The 23,608-nt window shown below is 34.5% G+C and overlaps 1 protein-coding gene across 5 annotated transcripts in view; it reads left to right on the top strand.

Moving 5' to 3' along the window:
- Positions 1 to 23,608, top strand: part of LOC136037977 (WASH complex subunit 4-like) — a 117,835-nt gene that overhangs the window by 88,662 nt on the left and 5,565 nt on the right. For all 5 annotated transcript variants that reach the window (XM_065720871.1, XM_065720874.1, XM_065720872.1 and 2 more), the window contains 2 exons: positions 4,446 to 4,626; positions 21,130 to 21,341. In XM_065720871.1, the coding sequence (XP_065576943.1) occupies positions 4,446 to 4,626; positions 21,130 to 21,341 (393 nt within the window). The remainder of the gene's footprint in view (positions 1 to 4,445; positions 4,627 to 21,129; positions 21,342 to 23,608) is intronic.

Here is a 23,608-nt window from a genome sequence, read left to right as displayed (position 1 = left end):
AAACAGAGGGTCCGAAGGTCTGCAAAAATAGGCAGGTGAAACCGAGTGAAAGTTAGATTCAGTAATTATTCAGTAACCCATTTCACTAACTATAATACTTCGTAATTTCACTAACTAACTGTAACAACTTTAATTCACCAGCTATAACATTATTCACTAACTGTAATACGCTTTCCTATAAAAATACTTTAGTTATCGCTGAAAAACTAGAGAAAATTATATATGAAAAATTTACTTGTGTCTTTGAAGTATCAAACAGAAGAAACCGAAGAATACTTAATTGAGAAGCTCTAGGGCTTGCGTACTTTGAAGAAAAGAATTGTTTCCAAAAAATTATCAGAGTCACTTAGCTTAATATACTTGATAGGCCGCTATTTTTAGTGGAAAAAATAATTGTTGTTCTTGGAAGTTGAGTGAAAAAATAAACACCAAATCTGGAAAATATTTTTTTTGTTAGAGGAGCTATAGAGAGACCCAGTTCTTTGCCCTCTTAAGATCCTCTACTCCATTTTTTAATAATTGAATGGTCAATAATTGAAGTTTTGTAATAATTGAAGAAGTCTAATACATCATGGTAGCGATATAAGTGCCCAAAGTAAATCCCTTTGATTCGTACCCTCTTTTACTCTCTCAACCCTAAATTTACACATACAAGCAGATTATGCATTTACAGTTACAAATTATGGTCTGTTATTTTACATACGGTCAGTCAAACGAGTTTCTACAACTATTAGTAAACAGTTCCTCCCTTTTTCTGTATTCTGAAGCGTCTAAGTCTTAGGATCATGCTTGATCACTACTATTAGCTTAGCTTCCAATATTCTAGTTTTGGTTCGCAGACTTACCTTCCTATTCTTTTGAACTTTTTAAACTGTGAAAGAACACCGTATGCATTATGCTTTTTACATCTTCACTGGATTCACCATCTTTACTAATAATATTAACTAGGTAAGCGAAGCTATCCAGTTGATTGGCCTTCTCGTTACTCAATATTACCTTCATTTATTTCTAGTCGAAGCGACCTATGTTTAACGACATTTATTCCTAACGACATTTGTCGTTATTTGTATTTAACGACATTTGTATTATTTGACATGTATTTGTCTCATTTGTATTATTTGACACATTTGACATATGTATTTAACGACATTTGTATTATTTCATCTCCTATCACTTTATCTCTTAGTCAAATAAGTACAGTCATGCTAAGTAACCACTGAAACAAAACCATTGTCCCAATAATTACCACCCTCACCCTTATCAACTTTCTTATATAGGGCTTTAATTAAATTTTGCCTAAAATCATTAGGTTTCTCTCTTTTTCCATAAATTGTATTTCGAATCCTTAGTCAGTTATCTATAACTTATCACATTAACTTATAACTAACACACTATCACATTAAGATACAAGATCAAGATATAACATCACTATCAACATACAAATCAAACTTAAAACGAACAAAATTCGCTACAAATAAGAGTTTGGTCACTTCACTCTTCCCTAACTTTAAAAGTCTAAAGCCTGCTGGATCACTTGCGCTTTACTGAAATCGAGTTATATTACAAATATTTTCTATTGTACTTACAATGTTGAAACTATCACACTAACTTATAACATTATCAGTACCAAAACCCTTGTGGTCTTGGATCCTTTTAGAATTGCCTCTAACTCTTCTTTTGAAAATAAATCTTGCTTCACTTACAAATTCTCCAAAATTCTTTTCTATATCACTTCCCACAACTTTATCACGGTTTAACACACACATATGTATTTTAATAAAACAAAATAATTTCATATTTTTTCAAAGAAAAGTAAAGATCTATATTAAGCTTTAGACCAGCAGAAATAAATTCTTATAATATTTCCGGCCGCCAAAATCCGAAGTACTCATACAAAATGAAAGGTATCGACCTGACAAAATCTACCTGTGAAAAGGATCTAGGTGTAATTCTTAGCTTGGACCTCAAACCAGAAAAGCATATCGGCCTGGTTATGCGTAAAGCGTCGAATACTCTCTGGTTACTCAGTCAATCCCTACGATACCTTGACAATCACTCAAAGATATCAGCATACACAAGCTACGTCAGGCCACAGCTTTAATACACCACTGTCATCTGGTCGCCATATCTCAAAAAGGATATTGACAGAATAGAACGGGTCCAGAAACGCTTTGTAAAAGGACTTCAAGGATTCAGAAACTTTCCGTATGACGAAGCTCTAAGAAGGCTCACACTCCATAAACTTGAGACAAGAAGAACGATCTTAGACTTAAAAACACTCTTCGAGATAGTTCATGAGAATTTTGGGAACGTAAAAGACAAGCTTGTTCAAAAAATTCCCCAAAGTAACACAAGATCGCACAGTCTGCAATTGGAGCCCGTGAAGATGAAGATTGCAAGATCTAATTCTTACCATCATTCGTTCATACCCCGGGTCATCAGGATCTGGAACAAGCTACCATTCCCAGTAGAAAAGATGAAATCACTGGAAGCCTTCTCCAACAGCTTAAACATAAACATACCATATCTCGAGACTTTTAACGTAGGACGACTTTAAATGGAAATCGTGCCGCAGTCGATCCGCTCTTCTCCCTGCCATAACATTTTTCTTTTAAAAAGGTGTCAGTTGTATAGAAATTTTGTATTGAGAGGCGTGAGGAATAAAGTTGTTTATTTATTTATTACTATTAAACAAGAAATTAAACCCCAAACGAACAGAAATTAAGTAAAAAATCATTGTCAAACTCAACCAAGAGTTTGTCTGCTGTCCCCTTCCCTAACTGTAAAAGTCTAAAGCCTACTGCGTCATTTGCGTTTTATTGAAAACTATGTGTGTCTTGAATAGTCCTTGAAGAGAACTATTTAAATCGTAATAGAAATGACAATGAATTATAAGTTGAATATTTAATAGATAATGATATTAATTGCTAAAAGCTTATCAGTTCTAGATTCTATTTCACTGTAGTTTTTATTTTCAGTATTGTAAGTACATAAGCAAATATGTGTAATGTAATTTGTTTTCAGTAAAGCGCAAATGAGGCAACATGCTTTAAACTTTTGCAGTTAGGGAAGGGTGTAGTAGCCAAACTTTTGTTTGTAGCGAATTTTGTTCGTTTAAAGTTTTTCATTGATTTTATTTCCTGTTATGTGTTGGTTTGCTATGATTGTTTACTTAATTTCTGTTTTTTTTTTCGGGTTTCATTTATTCTATAATAGGGCTTCCTCGTTGTTTTTTTTAGTTTGATTATTATGGGAATTTGCTTCTGCTTACCTCAAGTTTAATATGACTCTTTACTTTTCTTTGTAAAGTAAATAGCCCACCAAGGTCCTTAGTGCCAAATTAGCGAAACTGTTCGTTTTTAAGTGATTGAAAAACAGTTGTATGAACCAATTTTTGACCCTACGTTTATAGTTGTTTATTTTTAAATATTTCACTTACTTGAAGCGATAGCAAATTTGGTGCTCCAATCTTTATAACCGTTTTGAAAAAAAAATTGCACGGTTGATTCAAGCATAGTTAATAAGGTTTCATTTTACGTCAATCGGCCAGAACTTAGATTTCAACATCTAAAAGAGGTGTATATTTAGCGGTCAAAGTTATGTTACTTTTAAAGATTGGGCCCAATTTTTTCTTTCTTTTAGAAGACTATTCTGATTTCTATACTGGGGAATAAGTATCCGCTCCACCCTCCACTTTTTATCTAGTAATTTAGTGCTTGGGCCATATTGCAGTGACATTATTCGATAAATACAAATACAAATTCTTGATTTAAAGAATGTTTGACTTCAGCCTCAATAAGAATGTTTCACTCGTAATATTAAGTTAATATTTAAGGCAAAATTTTTGAAAATAGAAAAGACCAAAGCTTGAAATAGCAGTTTTTCTTTCTGTAAAATGAATCTGAAAAAATATACTGAGGTTTGGTATTTGTGTAGTTGGGAACAAGCTAGCGTTGACTCAAGCTTATTGAACTGATTTCTTGCTATTTCCATTGTCCACTTATGTCACACAAACATAATGTTAAAACCAATAAAAACCACATAATATTCACAAATCTCTGCTTTTCTTATCGACAGACTTCATTTTGGTTTGGCTCGAGCATAAGATTTTGTTAACAGCTCTGGCAATGTCAAGTAAAAACTTAGGTCTTTCCCGATCAGAATCTTGCAATATCCCGTATTTATTATTATTTTTTATAATTATCTTATCGAGCAAGGTGAACAATCCTTTATAAATGCTGTGTGTTCCCGTGGTGCTTTTTCCTATTAGAATAAATTTGCATACTCTCTTGGAATGAGATCGGTGTCTGCACAACGCAGACCCTTGGTCAGAATGAAAAAAAGTTTTTAACTTTTCAGATGCGAAGGGTCATATCCACTTTAGTTTTAGTATTCTTTTTTTTCTTTTTTGAAATTAGATTTTAATCATGTGCCTTTTTTTCTAGCTTTTGGTTCAAGCGTTTGCAGAGGCATTCAGAGATAAGAAACATACTCACTTGAGGTTGTTTTACCTAATTGTGCCGCCTTTGACTATTAGCTATGTTGAACAGCTTCGAAGCGGAAAAGAAAAGCTGCAGCGAAAAGACAAAGAGAATGCTTTCTTTACTGACGATGGTTTTGTTATGGGTAGGTCTTCCTTTTTTTCTTTCTTTCACCTCCTGGTTATGCCTGAAGCTGTTTTTTTTTTTTTTTTACCTAACACAAGTTTTTATATAATCCTGTGCATGAATTGCTTGAGTTTCAATTCGAGTAAATTTAGTTCAACTTAGCACACAACTATACAGAAATTACATTAAAAAACAGCTACATTAGTTCCCAGTAAGATAAATAATGCTCGTTTTGGCTATCAATTGCCAACTATGAATCAAGTTAGACTACTTTAGAAGAATTACACTCTTATACTGTAAAAGATAGTTACAGAAAATCTGAAACGATTCTTAATTAGTAAATTGTTCATGTGTCAAATTGGTCAAGTTCATAAAAACGAACAATTGTTAGATTTAAATACTCTCCAAAAGATGTATTTCTCCAAATCTAAGGGGGCACCTAGAGGAGGCACATGCCTTGCTCCTAGAGTATAAATCCGTCAGATATGAGATATGACAGAGCTTTTCTCCCCCCCTCAATTGATACTAATCTGTGCTTGAAGTAATAAAGCTCACTTAAAGACTTTTTAGTATTCACTTATTAAGATAGGATAAGATTTATTTCAACAAAGCGGCTACCACAAGCCCAAAAATGCCGAATTCGCACTTTAGTGTCAGTACAAAATCATAAAATTGCAATCAATAAAAAGTCAAACGATAAAAAATCGTAAAGTTAAAACAGGGAAAACAAATTTAAACAGAATTCTTGCTAGCAAGAACTACAAATTTCGCTATTGCAAAATAAACACTAAAATTACAAGATAAAAGTGGAGTGAGAAAGGGAGTGCTATTGATTTGAAATGTCAACTATGTGAGGGATGAACGATCTTTTATATCTTTCAGTGGAAACTCTTATTGAGGCAAAAAGGGGGATTTTTCTTGAAACAGAACGTGGGAGGCGAGTTCGGGGGGGGGGTAAGTGTTCACTAGGGAAAAGAGAAGTAGTACGAGGGTCATGTACGGCATTAGGGGCAAAACGCAAGGAAATGTGTGCTCCCCTTTCCTTAAGGGTGACTAGATTTGCTCTTCGAAGAAGGGAAATGTAAGGCACTTACCCTCATTGAAAATAATTCTTAGGCACATTTTATGAACTGCCTCTATTCTTAAAAAATAATTTACTATTGGACAATTCAAAATGTTTCCATCATTTTCATTATGATTATCTCCGTTCTACTTATGTAAATCTTCATGAACAAAGACATAGTACTTTGTAAGTACTCTTAAAGGTGCACATAATTCTAAAATACGTTGTAAATACGTATAAAGCGGGTACAAAAGGGAGGGCACCTAGAGGAGACACATGCCTTCCCCTTAGAGTATAAATCCATCAGATATGAGACATGAATCCCCCCCCCCCCAGTTGATACTAGTGTCTCAAATAAGCTAGCTTAGCTAAAGACTTTTTAGTATTCACTTGTTCAAATTGCCCTTTAGAAAAAACTAATTATTGAACAATTTAAAATGCTCTCATCATTTTCATTATGATAATCTCCATTTTACTTAAGTAAATGCTCGCGAACAAAGACAGAGTACGTTGTAAGTACTTTTAACAGGTGTACAGAACCCGAAAATACGTTGTAAATACGTATAAAGCGTACAAAAGACTTATTTTTCTTGCCAATAAAGTCTAAAAAATAAAACGTACAAGTGGACTTAATCAAATGGTTTTTTTGGGGGGATCAGATCTTAGAACAAGAAAAATGAAATATCATAATGTCTCTATTTCTCTTCTTCATCTTGCGGCTGGACCAGGTGTTTTCTGTCTCACCTGGGATTTGACTCAAATGTTACGCAGGAATTAGTTTAGCAATAGGTGTTTTATGCAATTTGTAAACAACGATTGTAATAAAAAAGGATGACATCCGGAAAAATATCGGCAAGGTGAAATAGAAGGAAAGGGCAAAGATAAAAAAACTGTTAAAGTATAGCCAAAATGAAGTCTACTCGTTTGAATTGGATAAGTACACGCTTACACAATCATCTACATTCCTGCTCCATGGAAGAGGGTCAGTAGTGTGACTCCGTAAGCTCAGTCAAAGTCGATCTAGATCTAAATGAGCATCTAGAGAAGTTTGGGGAAGGCAAACAGGAAAGATATGCAAAAGAATAATTTGACTGGCCCCTTACTACCCTATTGCCCTTCCTGGCAGAACGGCCCTGGGACTGAGATCAGTGCTGTCGGTCTGGACTATAAATGCTAGTGCCGTTTCGAAAGGATCTTCATATGTAGTTTTTAGTTTTTAACAATAATAAGCGCCTAACTAAAAAAAAAAGAAACGCGATGAAAAGATTAGCGAAAAATAGGCTCAAAACATATGGCACCGTTGATTTGTTTGTTTGCCTTGACGGTAAAGTCTTTGTTAAATCTGTAAAAAAAAAGGCCTCCTAGTGGCTGTCTAGGTCTATGGGCAAAAACTTCAGCCGATTACAGAATACTCTTATTTTAACTCCTACCGATGGAGTTCTTCTATCATTTTCCTTCTATCCACAAATATCAAAATTTATACAAGGCTATACACCAATTTTTTGAAGAGGCTGAGGGAAGAATGTACCCGTGGAAAAGGCCGTGAAAATATAGATGACTTTTATGATGAATTCTTACAATTTGTGTAACAAAATTTTTAATTCTTCTCGATTTTTGCGGCTTTTGAGGACTGAGGCCTATGAGGGGTGTTGATTTTAGGGTTTCAATCTGTATCTATATTGAAGCAGTAGTATCTATGCAGGATGTTATGTATCAGAAGAGATTAAAAAAAGAGAAAAGAAATGATCGTGGAATGTCAGTTTAATTGACGTTTGCTGGTATTTATTCCTTAATTTTTTTATTTAACAAAGGGAAAAAAGTGAAGGCATTTAAAACGTAACTTGTTTTCATTAAATTGCAAATTATGTTCTGATGCTGAGAAGGCTTGGGGGTTATAAGCCGTACTCATGTTGATTTTTGTTCGTTTTCAGTTCGACTCGACCATTTATTGTAATTTCTGTTCGTTTTCAGTTTCATTTCTTTATTGATAGCGATTTATGGTAGTTTTACACTTGGAAGATTATTTGACTTTAGTTCTGCTCATTTTTGGCTTAATGGAGCTCTTTACTTTTCTTTTAAAAACTTGTTATGTGGAAAGAGTTTTTTTTTATTATTTTCTGTTCGTTTTTTATTGACATAGACTTTTTTATGCAAAAATTTTTTTATATCTTTTCAGTTTTTTTGTATAAGAATCCATAGCTTGGGTTGCTATTTGTATGTTGGAGAAACTTTTTCAACAGTTTTTAATCCTGACACAAACAGTATTTTTTTATTTAATTTCATAACTCCTGAAGTTGACCTTAAAAATAAAACTTAATATCATTCCCAAAAGATGACCTAGATATTATGTCCTTTTGAAAACCTCCACGCATACAGTTTTTTTCGTTTCGTTGAAATTCCTCATTAACTTTCCTTAAAGTTCCCCTTCAATACCCTTAGCGTCATTAATTACAGCAACTGTAGTGGTAGTATTAAAATTATACCCATAGTGCCTTCTGATTAGTTCAAAATCCCCTAAAACGTACCCTTAAAGGTCTAACTTAATAATATAAATTGCTCTTCAAGTATTGCTTTGTCAACTTTTTGAATGTTCACATGCTCATAGTTTGTTATGATTCAGTTCGACATCCGCCTAAATATTCCTCAGAAGTTTTTAAGCTGAAAGTTTCAGCTTAATACAATCAACTGTGTCTGGATCATTTCTGATGCGTCCGCTTGACAACCTCTATGGGCATACTGTGTTTCGAATTAGTTCCAAACAGTTTCCAAATTTTTCACCTTAATATCCACAGTTTTAATAGCAGTAGTAGTAGCATTATAATCAATTGTAGTAGCCTAAACTTTAGTAGCAGTAGTAGTAAACGTAGTAATAATAGTAACAGTATTAGTAGTATGAGTAAAAGCAGTAGCTTTAGGATTCAACTTAATACAATTAGGCGTTGCTAGAACATTGCTGATATGTCTTTTTGATAATCTGTATGTTCATATGCTTCTTCAATTTTTATTTTAATGCTCTTAGCCTTACTAGCAGGTGCAATAGAGGTAGCAGCAGTAGTAATTGTTGTAGTAAATTTAGCAGTGACAGTAGTATTAGTAGCAGTGAGAACATATTGCCCTTTGGTGAGATGATCTGATCTTCGCCTTTAAGCATTCTCAGAAAGTTCCAACTTAATACCCAAATCAATTCTTGAAATATGCCATTTGGACAATGTATGTGCACATAGCGTCTTTTGATTTAGTGAAGATTTCCCATTAATGCTATAAATCGAGTTGTGTGGTAGTAGTAATGATGGTAGTTGTAGTAGTATTGGTAACATACAAATATTGCCTTTTTTATCATCTCCCCTATCATTTCCTGAATTTTTCAAATTAATATACTCAGTTATTCCCTTGTTAAACCTTTTTGACAATCTGTAAACACATAATGTGTTTTGATTTAGTTCAACACTTTCATCAGCATTCTCTAAAAGACTCACCTGAATGCAATTCATCTTCTTGGAAAGTAAAGTTTAAACATCCATACCTTTTCAATAACATTTACTATGTGTAAACAATGAACAAACTGTTTAACTTTCAGTCCTTGTTCTGAGGACTGTGGGGAGGTTAAAATCCCCAAAGTCATACTTACTGGACCTTTCAACAATGCTGGACAAAATAGCTCTCTTAAAATTTCGATTGGATGCGTTTTGGGGAAGGTTAGGCTTGGGGGGCTGATAGCCTCTGTTCGCTTTTGACTCTTGGAAGGGACACTAAAACCTCCCACTTCCAATCACATGAGCTCCATCACCAAAGTTTATACGACCACCCGTTCCACAAAAATCTTATATTCCCCCGGGGATAATTTTCAACACTTATCTGTGGGCTGTGGGGGATTGCGTCCACCTTAAAGACATTGTTATATGATTTTTGGAATATTGATAACAAAATGACTATGTCACATTTTCAATTGAACGTGTTTCGGGAAAAGAGGATTTAAGAGAGCAAGGATGCTATTTGCTCTCCATTTTGTTTGACTATTAAAAGGGAACCAGAACTATACATTTCCAATCAGATGAGCCTTTTCTTTATTTCACACGACCACTCCTTCTATAAAAACCTTATGTGCCCCTGGGGTATACTTACAATCCTTACCCCAGACTTTGGGGGACTCTGTGAGCCCCTATGGCCTTATTATGTGATCTTTAGACTCGGTTTTAAACAAATTGATATATAAAAATTCCTATCAGATTAATTTGTAGAAGGTACGACTTGGGGGGGGGGGGGTTGGCTGCCGTCGGGTCCCTTTCTTAAAAAGGACACTAGAACGTATGATTTCCAATACAATGAGCCCCCTCGAGAGTTTATATGACCATCCTTTCCATAAAAAATCATCTGTGCCCTCGGGACATAATTTACAACCTTTGCGCTGAGGGTTGTACGAGGGTGGTTGTCATGCTCAAACACATACTATCTAGACCTCTCAACTACGCTGAACAAAATAGCTATCTCAAAATTCTGATTAGATTGTTTTTGGAAATTGATGGGCGTGGGGGCTTGTTGCCCTCCAATCACTTACGACTTGTAAAAAGGGCAGCAGTTCTTTCAGTTTCCAACCGACTGAGCCTTTTTCAAAGTTTCTATGACACCAAATGGCCATCTCGAAATGGCTATTAGATGCATTTCGGGAGAACGTGAGGTGTCCGCCCTCCCATCACTTTGAATCTTAAAAAGGGTACTAGGAATTCTGATTACTAGTCCAACGATCCCCCCTCCGAACTTTATACGACCACGCCTTATAAAACATTATATGCCCGAAGGGCATGACTTAAAACCCTTGCATTGAGGGCTGTGGGTGGGGTGTCAACCTCACAGACACAATTCCCGAACCTTTTATTTACATTGAACGAAATGGACGTTTCAAAATTTTGATTCTAAGTGTTTGAGGAAACGGTAGGCGTGGGACAAGGGTTAGTTGCCCTACAGTCACTTTTGACTATTAAAAAAGACACTAGCCTTTTCAATTTCCAATCCTATGAGTCCCATTTGAAGTTTCTACGACAACCCCTTGGATACGAAGTCCCCTGGTCTAAAAAAAGAAAGGGGAAAAAATATTAATTGTGCCCACATCGCTTTTTACTTAAGCAGGGCTATTGCGCTGCCTATCAAGGACGCTGGCAAAAAATTTTCAGGGTGGGGTGGAAAACGCCAAAATATCAGTAGTGGGTGGGTGACAGGGAATATATTTCAGGAAATATTTTTCATAGGAATAATTTTATTTTAAATATTTTCTGGAAAACCTCTCAGATATAAAAATCAGTTAAATTGTATGCAGAATGAAACAAAATACAGTAAATTTTACACGACAAGGATTCTTGGTAAAGGGATCAACTTATTAAATCAATAATATATTTAAAATTTTAAAAGAAAATCAAATTCAAACCAAAATTAAAGAAAGATTTATTGCTTCCGTAGATTATAAGAGATGTAGACTTGTCTTTATGCAATTTTTTGCGCCTTAGAATAGTTTACAGAAGGAGTTGAGATGCTCAAAAATCATCCTGCCTGTATAGATCCCAGGTTTTGACTTCTATAATGGCCATGTAAAATGTACCTCTTTCATAACAGGACAATTCTCCCACTCGAACTTAAATCCCTTAAATATTCAGACATTAAAAATACAGAATAGCGAAAGAAAAACTCAATTCAAACTTACTATCTAACTGTCAAATTAACCTTTTTTGTTTTGTTGTCCTGTTCAACTAAATGAAATGAACAGGTTCAAAAAAAATTTCGTCACAAGAGAATCTTATCAAATAGTTTGTGATTAAAAAACTGGAAGTAAAAAGTGACTTGGCCCAATATTCACCAAAACTAAAAATGGAATTCTCATGACAATTGCAATACCGGCAGTATTGGCTTTTTGTGTTAATTTTAATCAGAGAACCTTACCATAGAGGTTTCAAGCTCCAATCTTCAAAATTGGGAATTTCGTTCTTTTTTACAAGAAATATCACCGAGGCATTTTTATTTTTTTTTTCCAGGGGGGATAGTATCAAACCGAAGGTCCGAGGTAATTAGGAGGGAGCTGATTCAAACGTAAATTTAAAGCTCATTTTTAAGGAACCATACAGGTTGCGTCAGAGGAAAGTCATGGTTCCTTGTTATTTTTGGGCACCAAACTTCGACTTTACCCCGAAGAGGATGAATTTATAATCAATTTAAAATTGTGATGAGGTTATATGATTTAAAAGTATCAATAACTATATTTTAGACTACCTAGCTGCAGAAGAAGCAATACCACACGATGGCAGCACTGGATTCAACAAAGTTGATTCGCTTTATTTGTAATGAGATTAGGCTATGTTTGGTAATCTGAAATTGAGAATCTGCTATAATGATGAGTGAGTCAGTTCTAAGTGGGGTAGGATAGATTCTTGAAAAAGTAAATTTTAATGGACAAACTGCTTACTCTTCATGAGGTTTCAGATAAATGTTAAAAGAGGTAGGATGGGAGTAGGAATTAATTAAATTGTTTCTCTATTGCTAAATTGTTACATTTCCATATTTTTCAGCACAGAGGTAGAAAAGGCAAGGCAGGTAATCATCACCCCACCAGGAAACTTTTTGGGGATGGCAAATACTGCTAGGAACTTAGTTTTCAGCAATTTTAAATGTGTTATTCTCTTTTTCTATTTATATGAAGTACTTCAATGTATTTAAAGAAATGCACATATCGACAAAAAATCCTATTCTAGAGGTTGTGATGGCTTCAGTTATGTAGATCAAAACTCTCACAGAATTTCCATCCATACAAACAAGAATACTCCTTTTCATCCAACCAAATTTCTTTAGTAGTAATATTAACAAGGACTTTAACAAAGTTACTGTTCAATGCTAATTTTTTAATTATATTCAAATTTGATCAAAAATTGATATTGTAACTTTAAACGTAGTACGGTATTAATCAACTTAAACAGATTATATGAAGGGGCTGTCTCTTCCTTAGCTCCTTACTGTGAAGTTCTTTTCGAATTTTTAAAGAAAATTTGCAATTAGAAAGATAAGATTTTTCAAAGCGATAAAAAACTTTTGTTTAGTGATCAAGGTGTTGAGAAGGGGACAGTCCCCTTACAGAGTAATTTGTATTTGTTTTAAGTTTTAAACTTGCTCCTTACTTTAGTTGAAAAACTTTTTCTATTTGTTTAATTACATTTCATGAAACTAAAGTTTTATGAATACAATACATTTGGTAACGCAAAAAAATATCAACATTTCAATGATCTCTGTTTGGATTTTGATGGGTAATCAAACAGTTCGTGGTGACGAACCATAAGAAGCAACACGGCTCAATAGTAATTGAAACTTTAAAAAACGAAATTTTGATGCCAATAGACATATCAAAATAATTGGCTTATTATGCTGATTCCAAATATATAAGTTTCATTAAGTTTAGTCTTACCCATCAGAAGCTGTGAGCTGGAAAAAATTTATCTGATTTTCGAAAAGAGGGGGAAAGACCCCATCCAAGCCGTAGAATTCAATGAAAGTCACACCATTGGATTCAACCTATCAAAGAACCTTACTTTAGAGGTTACAAACTCATCTGCAAAAATGTGGAGTTTCTTAATTTTTGCCAGAAGAAAGATCACAGATGCGTGTTTATTTCTTTTTTTTAGGGGCAATCGTATTGACCCAATGAACCTAAAACTTCGATAGAGGGCTCATTATAACGGAAATATTTGTGTGTTTGTTTGACTGACTATGTGTTTGTGTGTGTTTTTCTCTCTTTCTCACCGTGCCCTTGTGTCTGAAATGTGTGTTTGCCTGTCTCTCTGTCTATCTTTTTGTGTCTGTGTGCCTGATACTGTGTCTGACTGTGTGTGTTTTTGTCTCTCTCACAATGCCTTTTTGTGTGACTGGGCTTACCTGTCACTGTGTCTGTCATTGTGTTTTTTGTGTCTGACTTTGTGTGTTTGCGCATATGTTTTTTTTTTATCTCTCTCTCTCTCTGAGTGTCTGTTTGCCTGTCTCTGCGTCTGTTTGCATGCTATTGTGTCTTACTTTGTTTATTTATATTTTTTTTGTCTCTCTCTTATCACCCACCCCACCCATGATTTGCAAATATATAGACCGAATTACATTATTATAGAAACTAAAGTATTAGATTTTCATCATTTTTTCGCATATTTTATTTGGATTAGCTTAACTTTACTTCTTGGGTGTGTCTCTTATAATTAACAAGTACCTCTTTTCTGTGGCACTTGGTATCTACCAAGCGACATATAGCGGCTGCAATTTCTGTCCGTCGGTCTGTCTCTCTATCTGTCGGTCGGGGTGTCGGTCCCGGTTTTGCTAGTTTGGGCACTTCCAGATAAGCTAGGACGATGAAAGTTGGCAGTCATATCAGGGACTAGACCAGATTAAATTATTAATAGTCGCTTCTCCGATTCGATCATCTGGGGGGAGCGGCGAGCGAACGAGATAGTTGAGAAAAATTTTATTTGCCGATGAAACAAATGATTGTTGTTCTAAAGTGTGGCTTGCTGGTCTAGTGGTATGATTCTCGCGTAGGGTGCGAGAGGTCTCAGGTTTGAATTCTGTACCACCTCAACTTTTGCATGAAGAAGATCCGAAACTAGATCCAAATCGTGAAAATTGAGGTATGTTTATCTCACGAATGGGTGATAAGATGTTAATGAAACTTGATATATAGAAAGATATCATGTCTCAGATGCTTATTTTTCAGTTCGGATCGGATTCGGGGACCCTGGGGGTGGAGGGGGTAAACTGAAATCTTGGAAACGGGTAATCTTGGAAAACGCTTACAGTGGAGAGATCGGGATGAAACTTAATGGGAAGAATAGGCACAAGTTCTAGATACGTGATTGACATAACCGAACCAGATTCGATCTCTCTTCACAAGTGCCACTTGTTAATTAGAGAAGCAACCGATGCTTATCGAGATTTGTGAAAGGTGGGACACATTTTTTCCATGGTACTATAAAAAAAAAATTTCAAAATTGTCAATGGTGTCCCAGTAATTATACTAGCTCAACTAGAGTAAAAAGAAAGTAGTCAAGGAAAGAAACTAAAAAGAAAAAGCAAATATTTCGATTAGGTCACCGATAACCAATTTTCAGTGATCGGGGTATATGCCAAGGGTACCAATTCGGGAAAATAAAGGGAGGAAACAAAGATTTTGTTCTATTCTCTTCATAAAAATGCAAAAAGGCATGTTTCAAGGGTAATTTTCGCTTGAAAAAATAATTATCAATCTAAAGGTATTTTTCCACATCAAAGGGGGGGGGGGTAATTTTACCTCTTTCCTCTAGGAATGCCTGTAAAGAACATGATAAAGAAACAAAACCATTATTTATTACAATGATAAAAATATTTCTCATTCTAATGGTTTCTAGTCAATAATCTAATGATTTATGTGCTTAATTAGTGATTTTTTATTCACCTGGTGGTAATCCTGCTCAAACCTAGGGGGATGAAGTTAGGCAGGTCTTGTAATTTCAAATGTATCCCTAATCAGCAGTTCCATATGTAGCTTGTGATTATACTGGTGGAAATTAACTACTTGCCGTGTGTTTGAAATAAGCTTATTTCAAATCTTAGTTAGACTGTAGGTATACCTTTGAAAAAGCACTCCTACTAATTTGGGACCAGGTCCTACAAGACTAGCACACTCACCAAATCGATTTTTCTTACAAGTGCAAATATAGTTAATTCATTTGTCTCTAAGGCTCTGTATTGGATCGTATTAAATAAAAAAAACAAGTTCTTTTAACTGAAAGTAAGGAGCGACATTAAAACTTAAAACGAACAGAAATTATCCCATATATGAAAGGGGCTGCTCCTTCTTCAACGCCTTGCTCTTTGCACTAAAGTTTGACTCTTTCTCTTCAACTCTACTTTTTAAAACAGTAAAAACTTTAGCGTAAAGAGCAGGGCGTTGAAGAAGGAGCAGCCCTTTCATATATGGGGTAATTTCTGTTCGTTTTAAGTTTTAATGTCGCTCCTTACTTTCAGTTAAAAAAAATTGTTTTTTTTATCTAATTTCTGAACGTTTTTTGGTTAATCCATGTTTTGATTTCGGCTCTCCGCAGATGAATAATTAAAGTGAAATTTGCATATTTATTTATTTGGCTAAATGGCTTTCCCATAGTTTTGATCGAATGATTTTGCGAAAAAAGGAGGGGAAGGAGGCCCAGTTGCTCTCCAATTTTTTTGGTACTTAAAAAGGCAACTAGAACTTTTAGTTTTTACGAACGTTTTCATTAGTAAAAGATATACGTAACTTACGAATTAGCTTACGTAACAAACTTCTATGTTCGTATGTTTTTATTACGTATATGAGAAGGTTCGCCCACTCGTCAATACCTCGTCAATAACTCTTTGCATTAAAGCTGAAATTTTGTCCCCTGAATCACAAAGGCCGTAGAATAAATAGTTGAAATTACTAAAAATCCTTTAGCGTAAAGAGTGAGGTATTAGGAGGAGGTGAACCCCCTTATATACGTAATATTTTTAATGCTACTCTATACTTCCAGTTGAAAAAAACTTTTTCGTATTTATTTTCTCATTGTTTTTTTAAATAATGCTAGAAAATGCTGCGCCCCCTTTATGGAAATCTTCTTCGCCCATGACAAATTCCTCCATGGAAAATTTCCCCCACATAGCCCCCTCTTTTCAACCCCCACCCAACCAGACGGAGGGAAGTGTACAGACGGTTTTTCGACTATGCTGAATAAAATGGCTATCTCAGAATTTTGATCCGACTACTTTGGGAAAAAAATGAGCGTGGGAGGGGGCCTAGGTGCCCTCCGATTTTTTTTGTCACTTAAAAAGGGCACTAGAACTTTTCATTTCCGTTCGAATGAGCCCTCTTGCAAAATTCTTGGACCAATGGGTCGATATGATCACCCCTGGGAAAAAAAAAAAAATAAATAAATAAACACGCATCCGTGATTTGTCTTCTGGCAAAAAATACAAAATTCCACATTTTTGTAGATAGGATCTTGGAACTTGTACAATAGGGTTCTCTGATACGCTGAATCTGATGGTGTGATTTTCATTAAGATTCTATGACTTTTAGGGGATGTTTCACCCTATTTTCTAAAATAGGGCAGATTTTCTCAGGCTCGTAACTTTTGATGGGTAAGACTAAACTTGATGAAACTTATATATTTAAAATCAGCATTAAAATGCGATTTGGTTACTATTGAGCCGGGTCGCTCCTTACTACAGTTCGTTACCACGAACTGTTTGATTTTTGATCGAAAAATGTATTTGTTTTATTTTGAAATGCAGTGTGGTCTAATAAGTTTTTCATAACATTAAAGTTGGAGCTTTATAGAATGTTTATTGTACGAGATTGTCTAAGGTTGTCGTATATATAGTTATATATATATATATATAGTATATAGTCATATATATAGTATATAGTTATATATATAGTATATAATTATATACATAGTATATAGTTATACATATAGTATATAGTTATATATATAGTATATAGTTATATATATAGTATATATAGTTTAAACATAAATTTTTTGAGCGCATGGATGTTTTAAAAGAAGTCTTCAGTATGCCTGTTTTATCGCTGCCTCTTGCGCATGAAATTTATTTTTGGAGTAAATTGAACCCTAGATCGATTTCAAACGCGAAACGCAATATAAAAGGTTTTCAAACAGATCATGGTAACAAACTGTTGTGACGAGCGACCCAGCTCAATAGTAACCGAAACTCTAAAGAACGAAATTTTGATACCAATAGTTACATCAAAAGAATGGCATTTTAATGCTGATTTTAAATATGTAAGTTTCATCTAGTTTTGTCTTACCCATCAAAAGTTACGAGCTTGAGAAAATTTGCCTTATTTTAGAAAATAGGGGGAAACACCTCTTAAAAGTTATAGAATCTTAACGAAAATCACATCACCAGATTCAGCGTATCTGAGAACCCTACAGTAGCAGTTTCAAGCTCCTATCTACAAGACGTGGAATAAACGCGGATGTGTGTTTATTCGTTTTTTTTTTGTTTTTTTTTTTGTTTTTTTGCCATGGGTGATCGTATCGACCCAGTGTTCCTAGAATGTCGGAGGGGGCTCATTCTAAGGATGAGAGGGGGCTCTCATCCTGTGCTCATTTTTTCCCCAAAGTCACCGGATCCAAATTCTGAGATAGCCCTTTTATCCAACAATGTAGAAATACCTAATAACTATGTCCTTAAGGACGACTGAATCCCCCTCAGTCCCCGTGGGAGGGGCTGCAAGTTACAAACCGTGACCAGGGTTTACATATAGTAATGGTTATTGGGAAGTGTACAGACGTTTTCAGGGGGATTTTTTTGGTTGAGGGGAGGGGTTGAGGTGAGAGGGTTATGTAGGGGGAACCTTCCATGGAGAAATTTGTCATGGGGGAAGAGAATTTCCATGAAGGGGGTGCAGGATTTTCTAGCATTTAAAAAAAGAAAATATGAAAAAGTTTTTTTCAACTGAAAGTAAGGAGCAACATTAAAACTTAAAATGAACAGAAATTATTACGTATATGAGGGGTTCACCTCTTCCTAATACATCGCTCTTTACGCTAATGTTCTTTTTTAGTAATTTCAGTTATTTATTCTACGGCCTTTGTGATTCGCGGGTCATTCTTAAGGATTTGGGACAAAATTCAAGCTTTAGTGTAAAGAGCGAGGTATTGACGAAGGGGCAAACCCCCTCATATACGTAGTAACAACATACGAATATAAAATTTCATTGCGTAAGTTAATTCGTGAGTTCCGTATATTTTTACTAATAAAAACGTTCGTAAAATATTTAAAGTTCTAGTTGCCTCTTTAAGTAACCAAAAAATTGGAGGGTTACTAGGCCTCCTCCCCCGTTCTTTTTTTCTTGAAATCGTCCGATCAAAACTATGAGAAAGGCATTTAGCCAGAAAAATAAATTAATATGCAAATTTCGTTTTAATTATTCATGCGCGGAGAGCCAAAATCAAAACATGCATTAATTCAAAAACGTTCAGATATTAAATTTAAAAAAAACAAGTTTTCTTAACTGAAAGTAAGGAGTGGCATTAAAACTTAAAACGAACAGAAATTACTTCGCAACTCAACGCCCCACTCTTTACGCTAAAGTTTGAGTCTTTCTCTCAACTCTACTTTTAAAAACAGTAAAAAACTTTAGTGTAAAGAGCGGGGCGTTGAGGACAGAACATCCCCTTTCATATACGGAGTAATTTCTGTTCGTTTTAAGTATTAATGCCGCTCCTTACTTTCAGTTAACAAAAAACTATTTTATTTATTTAATCTCCACAAGACATCGTCCCAGATTTCATTCCGCAATTATCACATATGTGTCACAGCTACTGTGACATTCAATGCAGTATTGGTAGAAGAGGTCTACTGTATATTCTATTTGTTTGAAATTTTGCTTCTTCATCCTTTGTAATGTTTGTCTATTTTAATTTTTACTTAATTTTGACTTAATGTTATTTAATTTTGGCCTTGGCTTGACTAGATTCCTGGAATTATAATGAAAAAGTTTGTAGATGTTGTTATCTATATTTCTTTCTTAGGATAGTGTTGAAGTAACATTTATTAGTAACATGGTATTGATGCTTAAAATATTGGTGGTGATAAAATCAGCCTCTCGGGGGTAGATATTAAAGACTATGAGAAACATTTATGACTGCAAATTCATTTAAGCTCACCTGAGAAAAATAAATATTTAACGAACGGCTCTCAGTTAACCTGTAATGTCATCTTTAGTTTAATTCAAGTGCTCCAAAAGCCCAGCTATATTTATTTTTTTTTTCTCGACATAAAGCTGAATGCGACAATACAACCTTCTATGGATTGAGTAATCATAAATTTAGGCCTTGGTATTTTTTTTTCTTTAAAGAATGGAAAACATATCATGTGTTGATGTAATTTCTGTTTTTTGGACTCTTTGTAATTATGATCTGACAACGTGAATAATAAGCAATTAATGTCATTATTTGTTTTTGTCTTGCTTTTAAAGTTACTTTTTTAATCCTTGAAGGACGCCTTTTGTTTAAACTTAATTGTTTTCTTTTTATCTGACGGATGACATAAATTCAAGTATTAAGCCATGCTGAACATAATAATTCATAAAAATCATTGAATCATCAACCTTTGTTGTTGAACAGAAAAGTCAGTCTTAAATCTAATTAATATTTTCCACTTCATAATAGCAGTTAAGGTTACACTACTATTAAGTGAAGGTGGTTACAGAACATAAAAAAATAATAATAGATAAAAATAGTTTTTTTTCTTCCAAAGACCTTGATTAGTGATGTTTCTGTAGAATATGTATTTACGTTGTCACAGTCGAGCAATGTAAAATCTAGGGCATATATATTATAGAAGTAATATATATATATATATATATATATATATATATATATATATATATATATATATATATATATATATATATATATATATATATATATATATATATATTATATAAGTCAAGCTTAAAGCTTATTTTGGATTCACATTTGAGAATCATTTCACATGCTTGAAAATGTCAAACACGACCTTAGGTGTTAGGAATTAGGTATAGCAAGTAGGTGATGGTATAATGTCTTAACCTATTCTAATGATCATATAATGCAAATACAGTCAACACCTACCTATCCTAGTAGTGGTGAGAAGACAGGCCACAGATAGTGAAAATGACGTTAAATCATAATGTTTTTAAAAGGGAAAAATGGTTTATGTATATTTTTGTCTAAAAATAGAAAATGTATAGTGCTAGGAGTTTTTAACTTTCTAAGTTTTAGGGTGGAGAACAATAATGATGGGGAAAATAAATATACAAACTGGGCCCTAATATAATCCTGTGCCCATAGATAAAAACAAACTTGTCTCTATCCCAGCTATTTTGGTAGTGTGTAAAATTTAAATGGAACCCCATCTGTCGGCTCCTGGACATGTCGCGGTAGCGGCTTTGCTTTTATTCTTATGCTGTAACATCAGTGCTGGAAGTATGTTTATAATTAGAGTTGTTCTTATTTATTTTTTTTCTTCATGTGTTTATTTGCCGTTCTTTTGTGTTATTTTTTAAGAATAACTGGTTTTTTTAGTTTTTTTCTTTTTTTTGTTGAGAAAAGCTCCTGGATGTGGGGCCCAAAATTCGGATTTTTTTTAAATTAAAGTGTTGTTTTGCTTTTATTTTTGTTAATATTTTTGTTGAATTTAAAACCCATTTTTCTCGCTTAATTTTTCGGAAATGGAGAAGCAGCGTGGTCTAAGAAATTATTTCTTTCTTTTTTCAACAATTTAAGAATAAGTTTTCCCTATGATAGGTCATAGACTGTATACTTTTACTTGGTCATTTAAACCATTGAAAGGTTGGAAATAAATTTAATGTTCCTTGTTTGTTAAAATATATTGTTAAATTATTTTAAAATGTTTAAAGTTATTTTGTAATCTTTTTTACAGGGCTGGCATATATACTAACCCTACTTGGTCAAGGTACTGACTTTGATTCTCTTCATTGGTTTGAAACAGTATCGCATCGCTACACTGAAGCTCTTGTCGATGTAAGGCATCAGCAAGCACTAAGTGGAAGAAGCGGCAAAAAATGTACCGATGGAGAAAAGCTACGGCAGACACTCAGCCTGACCATAAGAAGACTTGATAGTTATAGACAGGTTGGCTCTATTCTACTTCTTGTTTTTCTTGAATGATATATTCCAAGAGTTTTGACTTATACTAATAACTCAATTATAGGAGAACAGTAGTGTTACTTAGGTAAAAAGCGAAATGGCTTCCATATATTATTTAGAGCTTTTTTCAGGCCACTTCGCATAGTAGGGATCTTAGTAGAAAGCTTGGGGTACTTATTTGATTCGAAATCGAAAGTTCTAGTGCCCTTGTTAAGAGTCGAAAGTGACTGGAGGATGATTATCCCTGCTCTGGGCATTTTTCTGTTACCCGGGCTCTCTTCAACCCTCAGAGACATCTGATAAAAGTTTTGAGATATTCTTCACGTTCAGAACATGCAAAAGATCCAATTAATGTGCCTATAGGGATAAAATTATTCCTACAAACCTTAGGGAAAGGGATGTAAAATATACAAGTTGTTTATTGTTTGTATATGGGTTTTATCATGGAATGGGGCGGGGGCATGTTTGGTCTTGGTTGTCTGATTAGCTCGAAACTTTCAGAGATAGGTTACTGGATCGAAACGACCGACTAAGGGCCTGGAAATGAATGGAAAAATTTGCCTCATTATATGTATTTCCAGCGAGTTCTTTCAGACTGTTTGCTCTACCAAGATTTCCAATGTCTCAGGAGTTTTCTCTGGAAACGACACGCGTATCTGAGTTAGTCAAAAAATTATATTTGCACCCATTTTCATAGATTCTTTACAATATTCGGGGAGCGGCTTAAAAGACCGAATCGAAGCTTTGATATAATTTTGAGGAGATTCTGAACTGGATCAAAAGAAACTATGTGTATCCTGGTTATCAAAATACTATATATGCAATATCTAAATATTATCTTAGACCACACTGCCTTTCCTTTTACAGAATTTAATAAATGAAAATATTTAGAGAAAAATGGGTGTAATATCTAAATAAATATATAATATTTAGGTTTTTCATAACCTAGGATATATTTAAATTTTTTCAAATAAATATAGGATTTGATTCTTTGCTAGATCTCATTACCAAATTGAAATTATACGAGAGACAATCTGTTGTAGAAGATACAGTTTCTTTGTTGTTTCTGTGTTGCTTAATTAGACTATTGCAGTGATATTTGAAAATTGTTAAGAAGTGAGTTTTATTTATTTGTTTTTCTTTTCTTTCTTTATATATTGTGTTAATTTAGCTTTACTCATTTTTTACTTTTTCCTCATTGATAAAGGCTCCCGGACGTGGAGTCGAAATATTCGTATCTTTATTAATTTAAGTCGGTTATTTTTTTCTGTTATGTTCCACTGCTTTGTTGAAATATTATTATAGTTTTTCTCTGTATATTTTCATTTACTAAATTATGTATGTGCAATATCTTAGGAACGAAGATTAACGGCTTAAGGGATCAACTTCAAAATTTAAGGAAATAACGGAGAGGGGTGAGGGTCAAGCGGATTTTAAATCTTTTCCGGGGGGCTGGGGATCGTGCTAAATAAGAATTAAGTACGTCCAGGGTAGTATGTTTAGAACGGCTTTGAGCATGGAGTTGAAACTTTCAGGCACTATCGTTAGAATCTCGGGGAAGAAACGGGCAAGGAAAGTTCACATTTAGTGTTAGGGAGGGGCTGGAAAATTTTTGCGTTTGTTTGAAAAAAGATGTTTTTTGGCTGAAACCTTCTATGCTACTTTTTATTCAATAGAATGAAGTAGCGAGAAAATCAGAAGACATCGTGACCTGCCAGGTTTACCCAATTTTCTCGTGGTCTACGTCTTAAAAAATGTGAATCAGGTGCTAGAGTTTCCTGCTCCAATCTCCAGAATCTGATATATTGCAGTATCAGATAAAGCATGTTGTGGAAATATACAATAAATTTGAATGCCGTGAGTCCCTAACTGACTCAGAGGAAGTAAGAAGAAAATCTAAGAATAATGTCCTGAAAACTGCTGAGTCCTCTATTGGTCGAAGGCCGTCGCTCAAAGCTCAAAGGCTGTCAACTATGCTGAACAAAATGGCTATCTCAATATTTTTATCGGATGTCTTTGTTGGAATAACCGGCCAGGGTGGGGGTAAGGGAGGGTTGCTCTGCTTGCCGTCCAATCACTCTTGACTCTTAAAAAGGGAACTAAAACATTTGATTCCCAATCGAATGAGTCCCTCCCGAAGTTACTACGACAATTCTCGGTTCAGTTTTAATCGGGGAAGGAATAACCGGGCTCAAGTGTTTGATTCCTATTCTATTAGGTTTGGTGAGAATGAGTTATCTCTTCTTGGTTCT

This window comes from Artemia franciscana, chromosome 17 (assembly GCF_032884065.1).
Source record: "Artemia franciscana chromosome 17, ASM3288406v1, whole genome shotgun sequence".
Taxonomy (NCBI): domain Eukaryota; kingdom Metazoa; phylum Arthropoda; class Branchiopoda; order Anostraca; family Artemiidae; genus Artemia; species Artemia franciscana.
Note: the sequence above shows the minus strand (reverse complement) of the source record. Positions and strands in the feature narration are given on the sequence as shown.